At 37.1% G+C, this 23,054-nt stretch overlaps 1 protein-coding gene across 1 annotated transcript in view; it reads left to right on the top strand.

The window, feature by feature from the left end:
• Positions 1-23,054, top strand: part of Hydr1 (abhydrolase domain containing Hydr1) — a 186,748-nt gene that overhangs the window by 88,571 nt on the left and 75,123 nt on the right. Inside the window, exon 5 of the mRNA XM_090414569.1 lies at positions 11,644-11,689. Within this exon, the coding sequence (XP_090270695.1) occupies positions 11,644-11,689 (46 nt within the window). The remainder of the gene's footprint in view (positions 1-11,643; positions 11,690-23,054) is intronic.

The raw sequence follows: 23,054 nt of genomic DNA, 5'->3' as shown, positions 1-23,054 counted from the left end.
TTTCAACAGTTCCTCTGTTGATTTTGTCTTTGCAAAACAGAGTGAATTAAATATTTCACTCTGTTTTGTGCAGCCTGGCCCCTACATGCACAATCAAAAAACCTAGTGAAGAATCACAGAAAAAGAGGCAAATAATTGATGTTGAAACGAAGTTGCAAGTTATAAAGCAACATGAAGCTGGAAAGCCCGTCAATATAATCGCACATGGCTTCGGATGGTCTCATTCTACAGTGACAACCATTTTGAAAAACAAGGATAAAATCGTAGAGGCTGTGAAAGGATCTGCTTCCATTAAATCGACGACAAGGTTCTATCGGTGATATGGAAATGCTACTTGCATCATGGATAGAGGACCTGAACCAAAAGCGCATATATAGAGACTTAGTGCTAAGGCACTAAGTCTCTTCAATATGTTGAAGAAGAAAGCAGAACCCGATTATGACTATGAACTCAACGCTTCTTCCGGTTGGCTCATGAGATTCAAGCAGCGTTTTCCGCTGCATAATGTGAAAATGTATGGGAATCTGCAAGTGCTGAGAAGGCTGCTAAGGAGTTTGTGGAAAAATTGGATAAAATTATTACGGAGGAAAATTATTTGCGAGAGCAAATATTTAATATGGATGAGACATCCTTTTTTCGGAAAAAAATGTCCAAGCGGACTTTCATCCACAAAAAAGCTAAAATCTATACCTGGTTTCAAAGCTCTTAATGCGCGTATTACGATTCTGTTACGGGTAATGTGGCTGGATATAAACTGAAACCATTTGTGATATGGCACAGTGAAAATCCACGAATCTTCAAAAACATTAGGAAGATACTCCCAGTTCATTATCAGAGCAATAAGAAGGCATGGATGACTCAAAAATTGTTTGAGGATGCCTTAATCAACTGTTATGCGAATGAAAAGAAAGAATGAAATAAAAAGCTATTGTGTGAAAGAAAATGTAGAATTTAAAATTTTATTAATTCTAGATATTTCTCCAGGTCATACATCTTATTGCGGTGATCTTCACCAAGTTCAAGGTCATTTTTATCCCTCCAAACACTACTTCATTGATCCAATCGATGGATCAGGGAGTTTTTGCAGTGTTTAAGGCTTATCATCTACAGAGAACTTATTTTCACAAGCCATTTCTGCTATTGAAGGAAATGACCAGACTCTCATGCAATTTTGGAAAACATTCAATATTTATCATTCTATTAAAAATATTGCTGTGGCTTGGGACGAAGTGACCTCTCAATGTATGAGTGGCATATCGAAAAAGACATTAAAAAGGTTTGTGCATGATTTTGGAAGTTTGTAATAGTGGGCCTAGCAAACAATCTGAATCTCGAAGTGAATGATGATGACATAATTCAATTCATAGAAAGTTGTCCTGAAGAGTTGGCCAATGAAGAATTGGTTGGACCAGAGCAACAACTGTTGCAGAAGAGGGAAAAGAGAAACAGGAAGAGGTAGTTAAACAATTTACAGTGAAGGTTCTTGCAGAAATATTCTTTGCAGTTAGCGATGTTCTCAAAATGGCTGAAGACATGGACCCCAATGTCGAACGCTACTTAGTAATAGAAATGAAAGTACATATGGTTTGCTTGCTATGAACAAATTTATGATGAAAAGAAGAAGAGGAATAAGCAAAGCACATTGGACATTTTCATCAAAAAAAAAAAAAAAAAGTTACACAGGCTGAGCCACAGTGTGATCGTTCACACAGGGAAAGTAATGAAGATGTGATTGTGGAGGAAGTTTGGGTGATTATTCTCCTGTTTTATAGTGGCAGTAACACACAGTACAGTTTTATACTAAGGTTTAAAAATTAAAATAACAGTATACTTATTACAGTTAAGTCCCTAACCCCTATAACTCAATTGATTTAATGTATCGACTTACGTCCTGCCAAATGGAACGGAACCCGGACGTAAGTTGAGAGATGACTGTATTTCCCAAGGTTGATCAACCAACTTCTCATGTATATGAGCTCAACATAAAAAAATATAAATATTATTGGTTTATTTCATAAACGTTTTTTTAAGGTATTGCAGTATTAATTAGTGCAGTGAAATGGCACCAAAAACTTACAAGGATAGACAGCAACAAAACGAAACACTAAGATACACTAAAATTGAGAAGAAGGTTTGCCCCACTAAAGAGAGAGATCTGGATATTAAAGATGAATTAACTTCGAAAATATCAAGATTAAAACACATAATAGTCAATGTGGAAATTACAAAAAATTGAGAAATATTTAAAGGAGTATTTAAAGTAATATTTAAAAGAATATAAAGAGATATTTAAAGTAATATTTAAAAGAATATAAAAAGGTAATGAATGGCATAGGAGTTACAAGCAGCAAAATATGAAACAACAGTGCACTAAAGCAGATAAGATATTAAATAATATCAATCTAATCTAATAAGTAAAGTTGAACATAAAAAGGATAGTATTTGGTATAGCAATTTGCTCATAAAATGTGATTGAGAACTGTGTTATTACTTCAAGTTTTGCTAGAACAAAAATCAGAAATATAACATGCAATTAAAAAACAGAAAAGAAAAGTAAAAGAAATCATAGTTCTTGTAGGTACAAATGATTTAACTGGCAATAAATATAATATGAGAGAGGATATGAAAGCATTGCTTGAAGAAATGAAAGTGGAGAGTAAGAGTGTTAAAACCATCACTTCATTTATACCTCAGTCCTGAAGATACTTCAGGACTGAGGCAAATATGACTCATATTTGAGGCAAGTATGAAGCAAATTTACCTCGTATAGGTAAATATGACTTCTCCATTGCTTCTGCCTTAGTATCACCACTTCTGGGTCTGGCTCCCACTGATGAGACCTCAATAAAGGTCGAAACCGGTCTAGGCAGTGTTTTGCATTATGGGTGATACTGAAACAAGGAGTGATGAGAGCTTGGTCCACCTTTACGACGAGTTGCCTCAGTCCTGAAGATACTTCAGGCACAAACTTTGTTTCTTACACTTGGATAATGGATTCAACTAAATTTATTATATTCTAACCAAGTGGAAGAAAAACTTCCAACATCTTTCTCTAAATCCATAGTAATTTAATAATATGCTAGTACACCTTTTGGCAACTCGTATAGGTAAATATGACTTCTGGGTCTGGCTCCCATGACGAAACCTCGATAAAGGTCGAAACTGGTTGGAAGTTTAGGTGATGATTGGCAATGCAGTAGCCCATGAAGTTTTAACTGAGACTGCTGTTGCTGTCACCCAGATCTTGGAGGGGTGTGTGTGTGTGGGGGGGGGATAATGAATGGCAATGCTGTAGCCCATGAAGTTAACTGAGGCACGACTGCTGCTGTTACCCCTTAGATGACATATGAGCAAACGAGCGGCTCTGCTCGGTGGTGGGGCCAACGCTGAGAGTTCTTCTCAGTGGCAGGGTGAGCCTGTTACTGAGGGGAACAATGCTGAGTTTTTGCCATTTGACCTGTACTTGAACATTCAATAAAGGTCGAAACCGATTTGGGTAGTGGCCCTTCCCTTAATGCTTAATGCATAGTATTATACATGTCTGCAAGGAAATGTGCTTTGCATTATGGAAGATACTGAGACAAGGAATGATGAGAGCTTGGTCCACCTTTATCATGAGTTGCCTCAGTCCTGAAGATACTTCAGGCACAAACTTTGTTTACTTACACTTGAATAAAGGATTAAACTAAATTATTGAAGTCTAACGATGTGCTGCAAGTAAGAGAGAATGAATGAGAAAGAAGAACTCTGCTGGATGCAGATGGTATTGAGTGTCAACTAAATGAGTGCATATTTTCCTAAGCGCTGTCAACTTGGTATATGCAACATTGAGCTCAATGCTATCCATTTACTAGATGAAGAAATTCCGGTGTATACGAGAAGGAGGTGCAAGAGCTATTGCATAAACTGAATTCAGAAATAGGGACTTTTGAGATATCAGCACAAATGCTAAGTGTTCAGTGAACTAGGTGTGCCTTTGACCAGACAGTTGAGTCTCAAAACAGGGAAGATTCCATAGGAGTAGAAAGAATGTATGATAACCCCATTGCACAAGGGTGGTGATGAAGATTTTGGAAAAGTTAGAGCTTACATACAGAAATTAGTGTTTACAGAGAATCTATACATTGTCATGACCAACATGGGTTTACTAAGGGAATCAAATAATTGCTCTGAGTGGCTAGCGTATCTGCTCTCCACCCAAAAAACTGTGGGTTCAAATCTCGCCATGGGCATGGATGTTTGTGATTGTCTATGAAAATACTGGTGGTGGTGGTGTGCGGTAGATAGCATTGGTGTAGTTGTGGTTCATTGTACTACTACTACTCCTTGGCATTATAGTCTATTTAGGACCTGGGCATTTCTCAGGATAGCCTTCCATTCTTCACGATTCTGTGCCTTGCTCTTCCAGTTCTTTACTCTCATTTTCTTTAAATCATCCTCATCGTCAAGCCATCTCCTTTTTCGTCATCCTCTGGGCCTAGATCCACTTGGTCCAGACATGAAGACCTTTTTTATGGCTCTATCATCCCCCCATTTACTGAACATGTCCTAGCCATCTCAGTCTTCTCACCTTTATTTCAGTAATAATATCCACTTCATTGAATTTCTCCATTATTTCTTTGTTATTCCTCACTCTCCAAAGTCCATTCTCATTAATTGGGCCAAAGATCTTTCATAATACCTTTCATTCCCATATTTGTAATCGGTTTTGATCTCTCTGGATCATTGTCCATGTTTTGCAGCCGTACAAAAGCACAGGTTTGAGGATTACTATATAGCTGGATTTTACTTTTCATCGAAATCAAATTAGATTTTAATAGTGGCTGAATACTATAATAGGTTCTGTTTGCAGCAGCTATTCTAGGTAATTTCAACTGACATTGGAAATTTCTGTTATTACTGAACCCAAATATTTGAACTGCTGATCTGAACTGCCAGAGATATTTGCAATATCTCTGGCAACAATTAAGTATTTTGTTCTAGTTTCGTTTGTTTGTAGTCCCATTTTCTTTACCTCCTCTCTCATTTGTCTATAACCTTCTCTAAGGCTTCTCTCAGTCCTTGCAATACAGTCCACATCATCTGCAAAAGCCAAAAGCTGTAGACTTCTATTCATAATAGTTCCACCTCTGTTTATAATTACATTTCGTATTATCCTTTCAAGGCATAAGTTGAAAAGCATTGTTGATAGTTGATCTCCTTGTCGTAATCCTGAACTCGGGTGTGAGTTCGCCCTGTATTTGCACTCTACCCATGGTATTTCTGAGTGTCATTTTAACTAATCTTATCAGTTTAGGTGGAATTTGGAATTCCTTCGTGACTTTAAATAGCTTATCTCTGTTGATGTTATCATAGGCTTGTTTAACGTTCACAAACAAATGGTGTAGATTGATATTGAACTCGTAGCATTTCTCCATTATTGTTCATACTCTAAAAATCTGGTCTGTCGTTGATCTATTATACCTAAAGCCACATTGGTAGTTGCCCAGCATTTTTTCTATAAAGGGTTCCAATCTAGTTGCCAGTACCCTTGCAAATATTTTGTAAATTACTGCTAACAGTGATATTCCTCTATAATTTTGGCACAGAGACTTGTCATTTTTCTTATGTATAGGAACGATAATAGCAGTGTCCCATTCAGTAGGCATAGATTCAGTTTCCCATACCTCTGATAAGCTCTTATGTATTTTGATAATAGTGATTGCCCACCGTATTTTAATAGCTCAACTGGTATTCCATCTTCACCAGGTGCTTTATTATTTTTCATTCTCTTTAGGGCTAATTCCACCTCGTTTAATTCTGGTGCTTCTCTGTCTCAGCTTTTCCCATACTTGCCAGGGGTTCGTTAAACTCGTCTTCTTCTGAAACGTTATTTTCCAAGCTTGTTTTGTCCTGAAGGAGATTTTCAAAATATTCTGCCCACCTTCTCAAAATGTTCTCCTTTCCACTGAGCAAGTTTCCCTCATGGTCTCTGCAGAAAGTTGTTCTGGGTTGAAATCTGCCTTTAATTTCCTTTATCTTATTATACATTTTCTTAATTTGTCCTGTATTCTTCAAAATCTCAATTTCATTTAGCCTTGCCTTTTCCCATTCACGTTTCTTTCTTCTACACATCTTTTTGACTTGTTTTCATTTTTCTCTATATTCATTCTCATTTGCTTGAGTTTTTCGTCCAAGCATCTTTAGACGAGCTGTATTTCTGTCTTCAACACATTTTCTGCATTCCAAATCATGCCATTCATTTCTTTTATCATTGTTTCTGAATCCCAGGACTTCTTAAGCCACTTTAGTAATTTTATTCTTGATCCCTTCCCATTTTTTATCTATAGTCATATTATTTATATGTTCATCCTCATCTTCTTCATTTATTTCTTCTCTCAATCTTTCAATATATTTTTGTCTGATTTTTCCATCTTTTAATTTTTGGATGTCATATCTTGGTGTTCTCTTTCCTCTACCTACTTTATTAATTTTTATCCTTTGTTTATATTTAATTCTTAACCAGTAATGATCCGTATCACAATCCGCTCCTCTAAAACTTCTTACATCAATGATATCTGTCGCATGTCATCTATCAATCATCACATGATCTATCTGATTTTCCGTTATTCCATCTGCTGATCTCCAGGTAACTTTATGTACTTTTTTATGTGGAAAACAGGTTGTACATATGATCATATTTTTGCTACTTGCAAAATCAATTAGTCTCATGCCGTTTTCATTACTTTCTTCGTGTACTATCTCTTCCAATTGTTGATCGGAAGGTCTCTTCCTTTCCTATTTTGTCATTCATGTCTCCTAGAACCATTTTTACATCATGTTTTGGTGCCTGATCATGTATCTTCTCCAATAATTCATAGAAATTCATCTTGTCTTCTTCACAAGGGTCCTCAGTTGGTGTGTGTGTGCACATATAAGTGAAATATTGAATATCTTAAACTTTATTCTCAGTGCACAAAGTCATTCATTAACTGGTCTGAAATCAAGAACCAAGTGTTTCCATTTTTTATTAACCAAAAATGCGGTGCCAAAGGCTTTTTGATCTCCTCCACTGTAAAAAATAATATTTGTTCTGGTATCAAATATGCCACTTCCTTCCCTCTCACCTCCTGCAATGCTGTTATCCGCACTATATCTCTGTAGTTCCTCGCACACTCTCTTCAATGTTCCTGGTCTGTTCAGGCACAAGACATTCCAGCTTCCAAACCAATATTCATAATCCTTTTTCTGTTGTCTCGTGAAGTCCGTCTGGCTAATTTTTCTTTTGACTTTCTTATCAAATGAGGTTTTACAGGACAGGGTTGTTAGCCCTGCACCCAACCTTACAAGAAGGAACCCGGCTATACCCCCGGGTACTGGGTACCCATTTTAGTCACCTTTTACGACATGCATGGGCTACATTGGGACGATTCTTTAACCCTGGTCACCACACGGGGTGTGGTTCATTGTAGTTGGTGGATTAAGTGGTGGAGACAGCGAGTTGTAGAGTAGGTGCCCTCCCTCAATGAGTCTTTGGACTCCCTGGAGGTGTCAACTAATAATAATAATAATTATACAATGAGAATGGATACACTGTGATACTTATGGAATTTGCTAAGGCTTTTGGTTCTGGTTTAAGCTCATAATTAGGTTTAAAGGCTTTTGACAGGATACAGTATGAAAGGCTATTGCATAAGTTGGATGATATAGGATTGAACTATAAACTATTAGGAGAGTGATATTGGACCTGTGGAATGTAGATTATGAGGAGAGAATGAATAATGTGTAGACTGTGATCAAAGAGGAGAAAGAAGGATAATATGATAGACCTACAAACTTCTCTGAAAGGGTCAAAGTAGATGGAATTTGTCATTTTATGGAGGATAGGGAAAGGGTGAGATGTATCCACGGAAGTTGAGAATTAATGCAGTCAAGAAAGGAGCAAGATCTAGATTTTTCTCTCATATAATGTGTGTGCTTGGAATGGATTGCCTTTTGGAAGTGGCGAGTGCAGGTAGTGTTAAATCCAAGAATAGGTATCACAGCTAGTATGGGTGATGTAGGCCTCTCTCTCGATTAGTCCTTGGAGATCTCTAGTAATGATAATACTAATATAAATTAAACTTGGAAAGAATTGATATTCTTATTTAATCTTTTATCCAAGTGTAAACAAACAGTGGTTCTGTGGGAAGAAATATTCACTACTAGGCTACTTATATTTGGAGGCTAGCTACTTCAAATTAATTACCTTAGTATCCCATAATGCAAAGCACATCCTTTCAGACATGTATAATTCTAGACATTATGGAAATGGCCATTACCAGACCAGTTTTGGTAATTTGTTTATGATTTGGTAATGACTCTTTTATATCATCATATAGCCAAAGGCTGTCAGTTTTCCTTTTACACAATCTCATGCAGAATAACAACCAAAAGACCAATTGAAACTAAAGTGCAAAGATGACTGATACCCAGGTGCCTTATCTGAGTTAACTGTCTTGAGTTGGCCTTCTCTGCCTGAGATTGCTCTCCAGTCATCCCTGCAATTAACATAAGATCACATTGAACTAAGAGGATGGAACCATTTAAAAAAAAACCTCTCATAATAAAAAATAGACAGAATTTTATCTCTCCTTGGTGAATATGGCATAACGTGGGTTGTCTGCACCAACTAGCCAGAAAGTTAATATCTCCTAGAATGCTTCTTTCTAAATATAAAAATCGTCTGACTGAACAATAAAATTTCCACAATACAATTTTGTAAAACATTTGTGTGTCATATTGCTGGTTTTCAAATCCACTGTTCTTCCTAACCTTCCATAAGGTATTTTAATTCATTAATTATAAAAATCAAAATTCTCTTCCCGTTGCCCACAGGTGGTGTGTATTGCAAAAAAAGAACAACACATTACATAATCTGTTCCAAATACACAGGGCAAGAAGACAGCTGTAGAATGCATGTTCTACTGTTTTCAATCAGTAACAGATGTCAGATTAGATTTCCAAGGTGACCATATGCATTTTCATATGCAATTCTCCAAGTAAGATCCAAGAACTGAAGTTCTAAGGATATCCTAATAGGAGGCTATTAGGGTATCCTTAGAACTTCAGTAAGTTATGAAACAAAGTGTTGTCAGTACCCAACTGTGGAAGTTTGTGGTGAAAGAGGTTAAAAAGTTTTTTATACCAAATTTTACTTTTATTAATAGAAAGAATGTCAATGCCAGAATGTTATAGCAATCTTAGAGTTAAGCACAGGATGTTGTAATATTGAGGAACAATCTCTTAGCTTTTGGACCTTTATAATCATTTACTCCAAGCAGAGGAAGATGAAACCCAGGTAGTACCAGAGAAAGTCTGCAGATGTGTGATTGGTCTGCAACATTTAATGGATTTTTTGAAGCTGTATGCTTAAATTGAGAATTTTAAGACCTTTTTTGAGATATGTTAAAGTGGAGGGATATCTCTCCAAAAACTAAGTAATCTACAAGGTCATTCTAAATCTCACTGAGTGACCCTGAAGAATGACTACTAAACTCATCACTCCAGCAGGAAATTCAGCAGTGGCTCCACTCAGTAGTTAAAAACCAGTCTCCAAGCAAAATCTCTCTACTCCCCTGAAAGCAAAACTACCATCAGTAGGAACCAGACCCAGAAGAGATGCCGAGGTTGAAGTAATGCAGAAGTCATATGTTTCCATATGACTTATTATTAAAATACTCTGGATCAGAGATAGTTGTTGCAAAGTTTTTCACTTGGTTTTAAGTTAAATTAACCTTGACTAGTTATTTAAGGTCATTTGGGGTAGGTAGTGTGACATATAATTCACTATGCTCTGATTTAAAGTATGGTATTACACTTCTTTTTTTATGTACACTGATAACACAAGCCTGCAATGGAAAAGTTGTCTGAGAAGTAATAATTGATTTTTAGGTGCTGAGTTCATATAAAATAGTAAAAAAAATTCCATCACCCACTAATTTTATCATTTTTATTAGTAGTATGGATTTAAATTCAGCGCATTGGTATTTATTTTCATTCTCCTTTATTTACAGCTAATTAGTTGTATAAGTGCTTTTTTTTTTGAAGTGCATAAAAATTCAGGTGGCTACTTTGAATCTGATTCGCTGAGATAACAGATGACTTTCCTGTTGTCACAGACACATTTTCTTGTGTGATTCTTTAGTTGAACTTTAGTCGTTGACTACTAAGGTTATCATATTTTTGAAAGGTGGCATATTTTCTAAGTTAGTATGAAGATTTAATTTAATGTGTTGCGGTTTTTTTAATGTTTTTACATAGTGTTGTGTAATAGTGTTGATGTCATTCATTAAAATTCGTTTAACTGTATTTTAAGTGGTGTTTGTAATGGCTTCAAGAGGTTGCAAAAATTCACTAAACATTTTCGAGTGTGAGTGGGACAGCCGAGATCGAGAGCAACATTGAATCAAGAAGGAATGGCCAGAAAGAGTCGCATTAGAACCTGGAAGTAAAAATGTGTTACACGAAACTTTGGTTGCTTGGGAAAAAATCCTTTTTCCCTCACTTCACATAAAGCTGGGATTGATGAAGCAATTTGTCAATGCTTTTTCAAAAGAAGGAGAGTGTTTTAAATACATCTGTGCAAAATTTCCGTGATTATCTACAGCAAAATTGAAAGAAGATATTTTTATCGGTCCGGACATCAGGAAACTTATGAAGGATAAACTGTTTGAAGAAAAAATGGCAACTTGAAAAAGAAGCATGGAAAGCTTTGAAAGAGGTGGTGAACAAATTTTTAGGAAATCACAAGGACTCCAACTATAAAATGATTGTGGAAGACATGCTACAGAAATTCAAGGATATGGGATGCTGCATGAGCTTAAAAGTGCACTTTCTCATCTCATTTAGACTACTTTCTTGGGAATCTGGGAACTGTCAGTGAAGAGCAAGGAGAGCGATTCCACCAAGACATCAAGGAGATGGAAAGAAGATATCAGGGCAGGTAGAATTTCAACATGATGGCGGACTATTGCTGGGTGTTGCACAAAGACGACCCGGGAAAAGAATTTCACAGAAAAAGTTCAAAAAGAAGCTTAGAAGGAAAAAGACACCATGACGAAATATAAAGTATGCACTAAAGATTAATCTTTAATTACTTTAATTAAATTTTTTTTTTCCAATACTTTCATTCCAAAAATGTTTATGGAAAATTTTAAATACTGTTATTTTACTTAATATAATGTGTTTTAAAGCTGTTTTACTGTAATATTGAGATCCATTTTGTGAAAAATCCTTACATGATAGAGAAAAATGGAAGAGATATTTGAAATCATTGGTCAAAAATAAATCGGAAACAGTTAATAGTTTCCAGACAACTTTTCATGACTCGAATTTTTCAGGCATGTGTAATTGTCAGTATGCAAAACTTATGTTATTTGGGAATTGCCATAATTTAATTTGTCTTGCACCAGAACTGTAATTTCTCCATATCTTTTATATTATAAGCAAGATGAAACTGTAAACTCTTTTTATATTTTAATATAAGAATAATGCAGCTTTCATTCTCTTGATCAGGGTCATTTTTTTTCATTAGGTTATTATATTTATCAAAGTTAATTTTTTGGTTATCTTTACATTAGTATTCTTTCAACTTGTGGTTAAACACCTTTTCTTTTTTTTTAGATGTGTTGTATTTAACAACAGAGGAAGAGGTGGAGTTGATCTTTTAGTAAGTAAAATGTTTCATAATTATGACACACCAGGAGATCTAGTTTACTATATATACTGTTTTGTTAATTACTTGCAAAAACCACATAAAAAAAGTAAAGCACTTTAAATACTAGTTTCGAACAACACTGTCAGATTGTATAAAACTAGTAATTAATTTATTAAAGCGAATTACTTTTTTATGTGTTTTTTTTTCCAGTAATTAACAAACTATTATTATTATTACTGGTAGCTCCAAGGAGTCCTTAGACTCATTGAGGGAGGCCCAACATCATGTCAAGAACAACTATTCAACATTTACACAGTATCTATCATACTTCACCTTGAACTCATTTACAGTCATGGCACCCACAACAGAATCTAGCAGCTTATTCCAGTCATTTACCACTCTCCAAGTAAAAAACCTAGCTCTAACACCCTTGCTAACCACACTCTTACTAAGCTTCCATATATAGACCCTAGTCCTCCCACTACGAGTCCTATTCTCAAAAATATCTTCTGAATTAATCTTATAGAAACCCTTCAGTAATTTGAATGTCTCAATCATATCACCCCTTTTCTGCCTATCAACCAATTTCTGCAAACCACAAATCTACAACCTGCTATTATCTTGATCACTTGTCTCTGGATCCTCTCCACCTCCTCCCCATCAAGAAGAAACCCTGGTGCCCATATCTGGGCACAGTAGTCAAGATGGGATCTTATCAAGGCTCGATACAGAGGAACAATAACCTGTTTGTCTCTGCTCGTTAAAGTGTTTTTCAGCAACCAAGTGATTTGATGAGCTGATTTTGCCACTTTTGCGATGTGTCCCCTAAACTTCAACTCCTTATCCACCAACACTCCCAAAGCCCTGGCCTCGTCAATCTCCTGGAGTACAGTTCCACCAATGTGATATACTGCTGCTAATCTTTTCACCCCAAAATGCAAAACCTTACATTTTTCCACATTAAATTGACATCCATTCTCCTTAGCCCAGTCCTCCAAACTATCCAAATCATCCTGCAAAATTTTGACATCCTGTGCATTCACTATTGCTCTACCCAACTTTGCATCATCCGCAAACAGATGCACAGTTCCTCTCAGATCCTTTCCTATATCGTTAATGAATAAATTAAACAGTAGTTCAGAGGCACTGACAATTCTTTAGTCGCTTCTCGTATGACACGAGCTCATATATCATCCAATCCCGCAGATGAATTGACATTGAGGTTTTGTAATAGACTATTCACCTCCACTTCATTCCCCACAATTCCCGTATAAGCTGTTGGTTCTTCCATTTCTGCAATGTCACCACCTGGATGATATACCCTTGCAAAGTGCTCACTCAGTAATTCTACTATATCAACTGATTCGGTTACCTCCCTACCATCAGCATTCTTTAAAATCAATCTGTTGTATACATTTTTTCTTGTACTTGCAACATATCGAAAAAACTGTTTGGGATTCTCTTTAGCCTGCATGACTAAAGTTCTTTCATAATCCGCTTTTGCTTTTCTTACCACACTTGTTACCCTTCTGGCCTGGGCTTTATACTGTTCATGTGCCTGCAGGTCACCTTTCTCCTTAAATTCCCTCCACAGTTGTTTATTTTTTTGCAGCTCAAGCTTAATGGTGTTATTCATCCATTTAATCCCTACTTGATTTATTATTCAGACTCTAGGTATACAGTCAGCCATTGCCTCCTGCGAACACTTCCGAACCGCCTCCCATGCACTATCAACATGGATACTAATATAGATACAATAAGCCACAGATTTTGTACTAGATGTTGCTAACTGATTTTTAGGTAATTGATGCTTGAATGCTGAAACAGTAATTCAGCCAAATACTTTGACTCTTTGAGTGAAGATCACATCATAATTAATTATGCTTAAATACCATATGTGTGTGAAATAAGAAGAATGTTATTTAAATTATGTTAAAACCAAAGACAAACTTCAAACTATTTGTAATTAAGTTATTATTACTTTATAATTGATTATATATCAATTCCTAAGCTAAAACAACTATAAAGATACTTGCTGTTTCCAAAAGGTAGCTATATATATATGCATGCATAATATCACAAACTGAATCTGTCTTACTGCAGTATGAAAATTTCTTAAAACACAATGTTTCATATTAAGTCACATTAACATTTCATATTCAATAGTTATATTCTCCACTGTCTAGAGGCCTACCTGTTAATCAGCAATAACTAGCATGAATTCTACCGCTATTATTATTATTGCTGCTTGGAGTCCAAAAACTTGTTATAGGAGACCCAGACTATCCACACTATCTGTCATACTCTCCTGGAACTCACTGACAGACAAAACCACTCGCAGCAGACTAGCAATCCATTCTGCTCATTCACCACTCTCCAAGGTGAAAAATCTAGTCCTCACGCTCTTACTCAATTTCCAAGGATTATTTAAACTTAGATGTTTCTATCATATCCCTTCTCTTTTCTATCAACTTTTGCAACACACAAACCCTCCAGTATCATAGGTAGTATTCTATAGACCATTCACCATCTTGGGCACTCGCCAGATCCTTTCTACCACTTCCTCATTCCCAAGAAACAACCTAAGTGACCGAACTTGAGCACTGTAATCCAGATGTGACTGTATCGAGACCTTATAAAGCAGAGTGATAACATGCTTATTTGTACTTGTTAGTTACTGAAGAACACACACATGTGCTAAGTAATCCTGTGAGCTACGTTGGTCGCATAAGTAATATGCCCTCTAAACTTCACTCTATCTACAATTATCCCCAAATTTCTAGCTTCATTTCTTGTAATTGAAGGAAATCCTCCAGTACAGAATTACAGAACCACAATCAAACAATTGCTTCAGGGGCTCACTTTAGTGAGTATGGGCATGGCAAACCCGAGGTACCTGATGCTGGACAATGCCTTACTTCATGTAATATATATCCATTAGATTATCTGTAGACTGGTCCCTCCTCTTCCTTCCTTGCTTCTTTCTTCTCTTCTCACTCCTTCCCCCAATGCTATTAGAGTATTCGAGGGCTAGGGGTGAATCTTTCCTATTTTGCTGTCATTTCATCTTATGCATTATTGTGAGGCACCAACCTGTCTGGCCAGCGTGGTGCTATAATGCCAAATACCACACACACACACACCACCACCACATGAGGACAATGTAAATGATGAACCAAGTAGGAAAATTACATACTGGCTCATCCATCGCCCAGCATAAAAAGGGATGTGTTCTGGACTTAGGCAGAGGGTGTAGGTCGAAAAATATGCTACAGTCTCCACTACCTACAATGCACAATGACAGAAGGATATTAGTAGGAACATATAACTGAAGATCTCTACGGGATGTTGATAGATTGGAAGAACTGATGAAGGAATTGGATCATATAAAATGGGACTTTGTGGGCTTATCAAAGGTAAGAAGGAAAGAAGAAACTCTCATGCAATTAAAAGATGGACATCTACTCTACCACTGTGAATGTGAAAGAAACTCAACTGGTGGTATGTGATTCCTAATAAATAAAACACTCAAGAGCAATGTCCTGTTTGTTAATAAAATAACATCAAGAATAGCTGAACTAAGTCTCTTCATAAATAAAAGATACCAACTGAAAATTATACAAATATGCTTCAACCATGGACCATCCAGATGAAGGGATAGATTTCTATGAAACATTTGAATCCACATTAAATAATTCTAAAGAATTCTACATAATTATAATTGACGACTTTAATGCAAAGATTGGAAGCAGAGATGACCATCTGAACTCCATCGGTAAATTTGGATTTGGACAGAGGAATGAAATTGTAGATAGACTTATTGAATTCTCAGAAGAAAATAACCTCTTTATTATGAACAGCTTTTTCAAGAAGAAAATCAACTGAAAATGGACTTGGAGAAGCCCAAATGGACAAACCTATAATGAAATAGACTTCGCCCTCTCCAACAAAAGATATATAATAAATAATACTGAAGTGCCTAATAGATTCAATACAGGAAGTTACCACAGACTAGTAAGGGCAAAAGTACGGATCAACAAAAAATGGGAACAGAATAAGCTCATAAGAAAAAAGTCCAATTTAGTGCAGCTCTTATGGAGAATCACTCAAATATGAACTAAGAAAGTTAAACACAGCTACTACCATCAGTGATGCTAATGAAATCTTAACAGAATCTCTCTTGAATGCACTAGAAATAGGAGATGTAAAAAAATCACCAAAGAGAGGAAAAACTAAGACAGAAAACCTTAGATCTGATGAAGAAAAGAAGAGAATATGAAAAGAGATTTGAATTATACCAATAAAATAAAATATTCAGAAATTTGTAAAACTATGCAAAAGGATGAAACATGAAATTAGATCATAGAGTACTAGGAAAATTAAAGAAACAATAGTAATATGAAAGTCCTAAGACGAACATTATCGGTTGGAACAAAGGAAATAGCTGCTGTAAGAAGGAAAAATGGTGAACTTATAAAAAAAAAATAAAGATGCAATAATCAAAAGAATTCAGGAATTTTATACTGAACTCTATGAAGACAAGGACTGAGACATCCAAGAATCAACTATAGATAACTCAAGTGAGGAAGAATACTGTGCCTCTGAGATCTTACAAGGTGAAGTGCAAATGGCACTGTGGGAAATGAAGAATGGAAAGGGCCCAGGAGAAGCTGGAATTATGGTAGACTTCTTAAAACTGGGAGGAAGCCCTGTCATCAAACAGCTGATTAAACTCTTTAATTCTTCTTCTTCTGCAGCTTCTCCTACTTAAGTGGGATTACTGCTGATAATGAGTCTCCTCCACATCTTCCTGTCTTGGGCTGTCACCACATCCAAGTTCTTCATCCTCAAGTCCTCTTCTACCAGCTCCCTCCATCTCTTCTTTGGCCGCCCACGCTTCCGCTTTCCTTGCACATCCATCTGCATGACCCTTCTCCCCACACATTCGTCCTCCCTCCTGATCACATGACCAAACCATTTCAACCTTGCCTCCTGTATTTTCACTCATAAGTTCGTAACTTTCACTGCCCCCCCCCGACATAGTCATTTCTCAGACAATCCTTTCTGGTCACACTGCACATCCACCTAAGCATTCTCATCTTTGCTACTTCCATCCTGCTGATGTTATTTTTCCTCAGGGCCACAGTTTCTATAGCATATGTCATAGCTGACCTCACTACTGTCCTATAGATTTTGCCTTTCAGATTGATTGGCACCCTCTTATCGCATAACACTCCAGCCATCTCCCTCCAGTTCCTCCAACCCGCTTGTATCCTGCATCCCACTTACTTCTCAGCTCCTCCATCTTCTTCCACTGTTGAACCTAAGTATCTAAAGTCTCTCACCTTCCTGATGACATTTCCTTCCAGGTCTGTCTCCTGTCCGCCGCCCACTGTGCAACATATATACTCTGTCTTACTTCTGCTCAGTCTCATACCTCTCTCTTCCAGTACTTTCCTCCATCTTTCCAGTTTAGCTGCCACTTCTTCTCTTGACTCTGCATACAACATTGTCCAAGACGCATCTTCTCTCACCTCCTCTGTTACCACCTCCATCATTATATTAAACAGAAACGGACTTAATGCTGACCCTTGATGCAAGCCAACTGTTACTTGAAAACTTTCTGTCTGTCTGTCCCAGACAGGTCCGAACACTTGTCTTCACATTTCTGTACATTTCCCGCACCAACCTGACATATTTCTCCGGAACCTTCTTCTCCCTCAGACACCTCCAGACTTCTTGCCTTGGTACTCTATCATATGCTTTCTCCAGATCAATAAATGCCAGATGTAGCTCCCTTTGTTTCTCTCGATACTTTTCCATCATCTGCCGTAACCCAAAGACAGCATCTGTTGTTGATCTGCCAGGCATGAAGCCAAATTGTTCCTTTGCAATCTCCACCTCCTTCCTCAATCTACCATCAAGAACCTCTTCTAGGATTTTCATTGTGTGGGACATCAACTTTATTCCTCTTGTAATTTTTACAGTCTTGTACATCCCCTTTACCCTTGTAGATGGGGACAAGAGTACTCTCCCTTCATTCCTCGGGTATATTTTCCTGTTGGCAAACTTTCATGAACAGGTCCCACAGCAGGTCAATTCCCTCTTCCCCCAGTGCCTTCCATGCCTCCACTGGAATTCTGTCGGGGGCCCACTGATTTTCCATTCCTCATCCTCTTCATGGCCTCCATCACTTCCACTCTACTGATGTTCTGCACCATCTTCTCTGTGAGTCCTTGCATTTTCCTCATTCAAAAGTCCCTCAAAGTATATTTTCCATCTGTTTCTTATGTCCACATCCTTCCATAATACTCTTACTTCAGCGTCTTTGATCTGCCTCACATGTAAGATGTCCTTTGCTGCTTTATTTCTACATTTCGCTAGTTGATAAATTTTTCTCTGTTCTTCCTTTGTTTCTAATTGATCATACAGATCTTGATATGCCATGGCCTTCGCCTGTGCCACAACTCTCTTGGCTTCTTGCTTTCTCTCTCTGTCCTCTTCCACTCTTTACTCATCCCACTTCTGCTTTGCCTTCCTCTTAGCTGTCACTGCCACTTGTACATTATAATAATAATGTATATTTCACCACCAACCCTCCTTCTGCTCTCTAATCTTTCCAGATGTCTCACCAAGCACCTCGATTGCACAGCTCAGGATTACTTTTGAATTATGTTTCCACCAATCTTGTATACTTTCCAGTCCATCCGAAATCCTCTCTAACACCCTCTCCCTAAAATGATTCCTCACACTCTCCTCTTTTAAGCAAAACCACTTAATTGTCTTCATCCCATGGCATCCAGAAGTTCTTATCTTCGATCTTATTTTAAAGTCTGCACACAGCAGTCGGTGTTGCTATGCTACTTGATCTGTTTGAATTACTTTGCAATTTGTCACAACCTTAAGATGTTGACTTCTAGTCAAAATGTAGTCAATTTGTGAACTGTTGTTACCACTCCTAAATGTTATCAAATGTTCTTCCCTCTTGTAGAGAAAAGAGTTCACAATTTCCAGATCAAACGCTACTGCAAATTCCACAACCCTCTCTCCTTCCTGGTTCATCATTCCCACTCTGTGGCCACCATGCACCCTTTCACAGTCTCTATTCTGTCTCCCTATGTGTCCGTTCAAGTCTCCTCCGACAATCACCATCTTATTTTCTTCGAGTTCCCTCATTTCTTCATCTAACACATTCCAGAACTCATCTTTCTCCTCTGCTGTACAACCAACTTGCGGGGCATATACACATAATACGACCACCCGCTCTTCTCCAAGACCCAATTTCATTCGCATGATCCTGTCATTCCTTCTACCCACTTCCAGTACTTTGCACTTCATTCTGCCATACACCAGAATTCCTACACCATTTCTTCCCTCATTATTCGCTCTAGAGTAGAACAATTTATATCCATCTCCCAGTTCCTTTGCCTTTCCCCCCTTCCACCTTGTCTCCTGCGCACATAAAATGTCCAACTTCCTCTTTGTCATCATGTCTACCACCTCTCTTCCCCTTTCAGTCATGCTTCCAACATTCAGTGTTCCCACTCGCAACATCCTCTCCACCTGCTGGGCTCGCTTCTTTAACTGCACCTGCCCTTGATGCGGTAGCCCTCATCCACTTCTCACAGCTGTAGGGCAATGTGGCTGCGTGTCGCTTAAGGGGTATGCCCTGGCCCTTATGTCATTTTCTCTTTGACTCATATCATAGTTTGAGCTGGCATTGAAGTTTTACGACCGGATGCCCTTCCTGACATAAACCCTCGCCATTTATCCGGGCTTGGGACTGGCACCTATTTAGACTAGCTTGCCTCCTTCGGTGGCTGCATAAGACGAAATGACTTAACAAGATAGGAAAGACTCACCCCTGGCCCTCGAATATTCTAATAGCATCAGGGGGGAAGGAGCAAGGAGAGGAGAAAGAAGAGGAAGGACCAGTCTACAGAATAATATAACAGATGTATATTACATGAAGTAAGGCATGGTCCAGCATCTGGTATCTTGGGTTTGCATGCCCGTACTCACTAAAGTGAGCCCTTGAGGCAGATTAAACTCTTTAATAAATGCCTAAAACAGAGAAAAATTCCAAAAAAATTGGAACAATTCACTTCTAATATTAATTTTTAAAAAGGGCAATAAGGAAGAAATTAAAAACTACAGACCTATAAGCCTACTCCCCATCATTTATAAAGTCTTCACAAAAATTATAATTAATAGAATAAAATCTAAACTTGAGGGAATGCAATCCTGTGAACAAACTTGATTTAGGAAGAATTACAATACTTTGGACCATATTCACACATTAAGACAGCTCATTGAAAAATCAGTTGAATACAATAAACCCTTATGCCTGGCCTATATAGACTATGAAAAAGCATTTGATTCAGTTAAAACACCTGAAACACTAAAAGCTCTTGAAACCCAGGGAACTGAGAAAAAAATAACTAAAACATATTTACAATAATGCAACTTCTGTAATTAAATTATATAAAAACAGTGAAAAGCTTCCAGTACAAAAAGGCATCCAGCAAGGTGATACTATATCTCCCAAACTATTTACAGCTGCAATTAGAAGGTCTTTAGAAGCCTTGATTGGGAAACAAAAGGAATAAACATAAATAGAGAAAGACTGCATCATCTGAAATTTGCAGATGTTGTCCTAATAGCAGATAATCTTGAAGATCTGGAAGAAATCCTAAATCAGCTAAATTAAGCCACCAGAGTAATTGGATTAAAATAAATAGAGAAAAAACAAAAATGATGATGAATAAATACATAAACCAAAGAACTGTCAAAGTTGAAAACCATGAAATAGAATAAGTTACCTCATATGTATATAGGAAGAAAAAATGAGAGTTTGAGAACAGGAACCAAACATTGGAGATTCAGTGGCAAGCCTTGAAGAAAACCATGATTGATTCAGCCAGAGAGGCATGTGGTGAGGTTGTATGCAAGGATAGAAAAATCAGAACTCCATGGTGGACACAGGAAGTTAGAGAGGCAGTGAAGGAAAAGAAGAAAGCATATCAAAAGTTCCTGGCAAATAAGTCAACTTGTGCTGTTAGAGAATACAGAGAAAAATGTAAGAAAGCTAAACACTGTATAAAACTAGCTGAACCAAAGTCATGGGAGTACTTTGGCAAGAACACAGAAAATAAATATCAAGAAGGTGGTAAGATATTCTGGAGGTTGTTGAAGAAGCTTAGAAATGGAGGAAAGAGTGCTGTAAAAGGAGTTAGAGATGATAAAGGTGACATGAAAACAGGAGACAAAGATATCCTTGAAGAATGGAGTAATTACTTTGAAAAATTTCTAAATGAAACAAGCAGTGATAGCACAGTGGTAAAAAAACACTCAACAGGCATACAGTCAGGAATGCATGTCCATACTTAAAGTAGAAAAACCCATCAAAAGCTTGAAATGAGGAAAGGCAGCAGGAGTAGATGATATTCGACCAGAAATGCTGAAGTATGGTGTTATAAAAGTCTTACAGTGGCTGCACTGCATAGTTCAGAAAGCTTGGACAGAGGGATGAATTCCTGATGATTGGAGTAGAGCTCTAATAGTTACCCATATATAAAAAGGGAAATAAAACTGAATGTGAGATTACAGAGGTATTTCCCTACTGAGTGTTCCGGGCAAGATTTATGCCAGTATACTTGAGAAACGGTTGAGAAATACTGTGGAAGAACAAGCTGGATTCAAGCCAAACAGAGACTGTCAGGATCAGATCTTCACTTTACAACAAATAGTTGAGAAAGCATGGGAATATAACAAAGATCTGTATTTAAGTTTTGTCGATCTGGAAAAGGCATGCGACATGGTGTCAAGAGAGAAGCTATTCAAAACACTACAGTTATATGGTGTCAATGGGGCATTATATCAAGCAATACTTAGTCTTTATTTGAGTTGTAAATCAGCAGTTAGAATTCAAGGAAGTACATGAAGATGGTTTAATGTTAAATCTGGTGTGAGACAAGGATGTACATTATCCCCTCTGTTATTCATTATCTATATGGATCACATTATGAAGGAAAGTGGTATTAAACATGATATCAGAATTGGAGATGTTAATGTCAGCTCTTTGCTTTATGCAGACGAGGTTATACTTCTAAATAAATCCGCTACGTGTTTGCAAGATTCCCTGACTAAATTGAATAACTGTTGTAATAGATATGGTATGAAGGTCAGCAATAAAAAGACAAAGACAATGAAAATAGGTGGAATCATTGAAAATGTCAACTGTGTTGTGAACGGAGAACCTGTGGAACAAGTAAAACATTTCAGCTACTTAGGCACGATTTTTAGTGAAGATGGTAAATTAAATATGGAAATTGACAACAGAGTCAACAAAGCTGGTATGGTAGGAAGTCAATTGAATAAATTCATATGGAATAAAAGAGAAATTAGTCGGAACACTAAATTAGCTGTATACAAGACGGTGTTCAAACCAGTTTTAACTTAAGGATCTGAGAGCTGGGTTAGAAGTTAAAACACTTGACCAAAGACTAGAGACTGCAGATATGAGAGTTCTGAGAAAGATTAGAAGCATGAACAGATGGCATCAGTGGCAATATCATATTAAAAACGAGGATATTAGGAAAGAACTTGACATTGTCAGAATCCAGGAATGCATTAGCAGAGCTATTCTCAGATGGTATGGTCACTTAAACAGAATGGGCGAGGAAAGATTAGCAAAACAAGTTTTCTCTGCCAGGTTGGCAGAAAAACGACCCAGAGGAAGACCAAAATATAGGTGGATTGATACAGTACAAAGTGCCTTATACGATACAAATATAAGATCTGATAATGTTGGAGTCTTGACAAGTAACAGACTGATTTGGTGGAAAATTGTAGATAGGAAGTTAGTAATGATGTAAATTTTTCATGTAGTACTATCATATCCTGTATACCCCTTGAGGGTACATGTCAGGAATTTGATGATATGTATATTTGGGCCAATTGTTATCCTTTGAAGATTGCCAAAGAAAACAGATTGAATGAAGAATTCACCTTGGATGGATGGCTTATGGGAAAATGAGAGACATATTCAGAAGTGACATCCCTATAAGTCTAAAAAGGAAAGATTTCGACTAGTTCATACTTCCTGTCCTAACATACAGGGAGAAACATGGACTTTAACAGAACCCCTAAACAAAAAGCTGAGAACAACACAACATCGCATGGAGAGAAGTATGCTAAAAATAGCATTAAGAGATAGGAAGACAAATACGTGGATAAGATCTCAAACAGGTGTCATGGATATTGTAAAAATACATTAAATAGGCTAAGTGGAGATGCAAAGACAACACCATCGACTAGTGTACGTTTGAAGATGAAAAATAACAATTGTATGACATAATTTCTTCTTATTATAATT

This window comes from Typopeltis vanoorti, chromosome 25 (assembly GCF_054136105.1).
Source record: "Typopeltis vanoorti isolate ZY-2024b chromosome 25, IOZ_Tvanoo_1.0, whole genome shotgun sequence".
NCBI classification, from domain to species: domain Eukaryota; kingdom Metazoa; phylum Arthropoda; class Arachnida; order Uropygi; family Thelyphonidae; genus Typopeltis; species Typopeltis vanoorti.
The sequence above is the reverse complement of the archived record's forward strand: the minus strand, read 5'-3'. Positions and strand labels throughout refer to the sequence as shown.